Source organism: Cupressus sempervirens, chromosome 2, assembly GCF_028749045.1.
Source record: "Cupressus sempervirens isolate cs-2001-9-10 chromosome 2, ASM2874904v1, whole genome shotgun sequence".
Taxonomy (NCBI): domain Eukaryota; kingdom Viridiplantae; phylum Streptophyta; class Pinopsida; order Cupressales; family Cupressaceae; genus Cupressus; species Cupressus sempervirens.
In genome coordinates this window covers 324315189-324318506 of record NC_143119.1, presented here as the reverse complement: position 1 = coordinate 324318506, position 3318 = coordinate 324315189, and the positions used below count along the sequence as shown (strand labels likewise).

Below are 3318 nucleotides of genomic sequence, written 5' to 3'. Positions count from 1 at the left end.
ACCTCCGTAATCAATAAATCGATTCAGCATAGCAACTCATAACACTAGCTCCTTAATTTGAGGATTTCTAAAATGGGATAAGAGAAATAGATGAATAATGTGTGGGCTCAAAGGTTGAGACACCTATATCTTAACAAATTCTATTAATCATAGAAGTTATGTTCTTTTTATAATTTAAATGTATAGAATAAAAATTTAAAATAATTATTAATAGATATATAATTTTCATTAATTGTAGAAGATTGAAACTTAGAATCATTAAAACATTTGTAATAAAAAATCTATTTTTATATTAAATTTAAAAATAATTGTTCTTTATATTTCAGTTGAATTTTAAATTTAAAAATGACATATGTATATATGTATTTTTTTGTATAAATATTCTTTATGTTAAAGATAAATTCTATGTATGTGAAAACAATATATGTATATATTTATTTGTGTCTTGTGTCAATTTCATTCTAATATTTGAATCTTACTTTGAACTGAATTAAATGTATTTAGACTAATTATTGTGTGTCAATTAAAAAAAAAAAATCGGTCTTAAATGGATTATTGTTCATCAATAATCATCACTTACAGTCACTCATTTCTATTCTTTTAAATTTCTCTTAACATTATCCTTCGGTCATCTTTCTTTCCTTTTAATATCACTTCTTAAAATATTTATTTTTAAAACATTATCACAAGTTTCCTTTTCTAACGTTATCTCTCACAATAATGCAACGGCACCTTATTGTAAATGAAGACATCAATAATTGTAAATGAAGACATCAATAATTATAATAATAATAAGTTTACTTCTTTATCACGAAATTGTCGTAGCGTATCGGATCTTCCAACTCTTTAAACATGATTAAATCAGAAGAGAAAAAATGTTTCACAACGAAATCAATCTTTTATTGTAAATAGACATCCAAAACGAATCTTTATGTACAATATTAAAACTCTAGAAACATCACCATTGAATCCACAATCAAAAGTTATTTTTCACGAGGGAAAAAACAGAATATGAGACGTGTGAAATGGAAGTTATCAGTCCTCCCTGTTCCTAAGTTTAAAGTACATGCCTAATTTTAGTTTTATTTTAGCTTTTCATGCAACTAGATTCAATCGATCCTAAAGGCCAAATGCACTGGCGGCAGCCGGCGGACGAAATGCTCCACTGAAATAAGCACAAGAGGACGCGCCAACAGTTAAGAAATTAATAAATTTAAAAGATACCCAGAAGTCATAGGAAACCAAAGATGCTTATTTCCAGTCACTTCACGATAAGATGGTGGTACGTAATGGAAGCAATTTTCCTCTATTCCTCTACAGTCAAAGCTCACAAAACCGAAAAATGTATCATCTATGACTGAGTAATCTCGTAAAGACCCAATTCGTTTTGTAGAGTAGCAGTCCAGCCGGTGTTCTCTTCATATAGGGAATCAGAAGCCATTAATGGAAACTTGGCGGGCGATGATGAACAGAACAACTATGAAAATGGTGACGTGGGTGTCTGTGAAGTCGTTTGCAATGGGCTGTCTTGTCACTGTAATCCTTTTCCTCTCCCTTGGAAACATGGAAGCCGATTTCGATCCCAATCGTGCCCGCCTTCTCAACCGCTTTATGCAAACCACCATCACAAGCCGTAAAGAGTTTGTCAAGAACGCAGACTATGGAGAAGAAGCAAATGATTTGAGCGGTCGGAAACCAGTTCCAAGAATGGTGAACACGGTGAGCAAGCTTTTTGGGAGTGTTGACAATCCTCCCTTTGTGTTGGTAACAGGGGAGCGATCGCAACCTTGTGTTACTCCTCGGGGTAGCAATGTGATGATGAAATCCTACAAAAACAAAGTGGACTATTGTAATCTGCACGGCTGCAAGGTCTGGTATGCTCTAGAGGTATGGCAGAAAGGATTTGTTGGAACATGGGTTAGGTATCCGCTCCTGATACAGCTCATGAAGGCTAATCCATCTGTGCCTTGGTTTATGTGGATGGATTCAGATGCCGTTTTTACGGATTTCAACTTCTCTATTCCCTTTCACAGTTACACTAGCTGGAATAAGACCCTCATCGTCCCCGGCTCTTCGGCAAAGGTATGCTAACCCTAGAAAGCTTTTACGGCTATAGTTTGTTATTATCTTATTACTGTAGTCCATGAAGTTTCTTTTCTTTATTTACAGTTTATCTCTGTTTTTAATTTGTGTTTTGAGTTGGTAAAGGGGTTTAATTTTACAATTTATTGATTCACAAGATATCATTTAACAATTATATCATAGTTTAGCATATTTGTAAAAGCATGTCTCTACTCTGGAATTAAAAAAACCTTTTGGATTTGTGTTTTAGGTATATGGAGAGAATCCAGATTGGATAGGTCTAAATGCAGGGATTTTTCTGATACGCAATTGCGAATGGTCTCACAAGTTTTTGGAGAAGTGGATGGAATTCGGTGTACCCGAAAACTTAAGTGCTTCCAAAAAGGCATTGAACGAAGTTGTAAAGAGTAGACCGCAAGAGTGGGATCCTGATGATCAAAGCACCTTAGTGTATCTTCTCAATAAGAATAAAACTAAATTGGAGGGCAATGTGTTCCTTGAAGCAAGTTACGTCTTACATGGGTATTTTGAGTATATCATAGATAGGTTTGAGAACTTCCTTGAGGGAAAGGAGAAGCAACCTTTTATCACTCATTTTAGTGGATGTAACTTATGTGGAAAGGGGAATATTACAAAAAGATGCAGTGAGGGATTTGAGAGAGCTTTCAATTTTGCAGATAACCAGTTGCTTCACTATGTGGGTCGCAAGCACTCTTCCTTATCTACTTCCATTCATTCTTGTGATTCCCTTATCGCAATATAAAATTGCTATTGACTGTTTAAATTACTAGACTCTGTTTGACAATTAAAATTGATGATGGTTGAACTCTTGTTATAACAAGTATTGTCTCCCAACTACAATTATTTGCTTACTAGTCACTATACTATATAACACAATAACTATAGATGATGGCAGTCATTGTAAGGAAGGATTTCCATAAAATTGAGATGCCTTTTGTCTTTTGGGAAAGCCTTGTAGGCTCTTCAAAATCTGTATAGATTGTGCTTGTTGAATATCATTAACTATGGTGTCCGTCTAAGTTTTTAAGCAAGATGATGAAATATAAAATGAATTTTGTCTAATACAAGACAATATATAATACCTTTACATTCCATTAAAGTCCTTATTTAATTCCACAATCAAGAAAATTGCATTACTAGACTTGTTATCTCAGACTCTTCATTTGTTAATGTTGTTATCTAGACCTCATAAAACTTGCCTCACAGTTGTTCTTC

The 3318-nt window shown here is 33.8% G+C and overlaps 1 protein-coding gene across 1 annotated transcript; it reads left to right on the top strand.

Annotated features, from left to right (window-relative positions):
• The first annotated feature begins 1118 nt into the window (after nucleotides 1–1118).
• LOC149572416 (putative xyloglucan 6-xylosyltransferase 1) lies at nucleotides 1119–2923 on the top strand. The gene is made up of 2 exons (XM_089813587.1): nucleotides 1119–2082; nucleotides 2333–2923. The coding sequence occupies exons 1-2, from the start codon at nucleotides 1444–1446 to the stop codon at nucleotides 2843–2845; spliced, it is 1152 nt and encodes a 383-aa protein (XP_089669713.1). The 5' UTR covers nucleotides 1119–1443; the 3' UTR covers nucleotides 2846–2923.
• The last annotated feature ends 395 nt before the right edge of the window (nucleotides 2924–3318 follow it).

Excerpts from the sequence above, each read along its gene's own strand:
- LOC149572416 (XM_089813587.1), top strand. The coding sequence starts at position 1,444 with ATGGAAACTTGGCGGGCGATGATGAACAGAACAACTATGAAAATGGTG. Across the intron at positions 2,083-2,332 it reads TCCCCGGCTCTTCGGCAAAG|GTATATGGAGAGAATCCAGA; the intron begins GTATGCTAACCC and ends TTTGTGTTTTAG.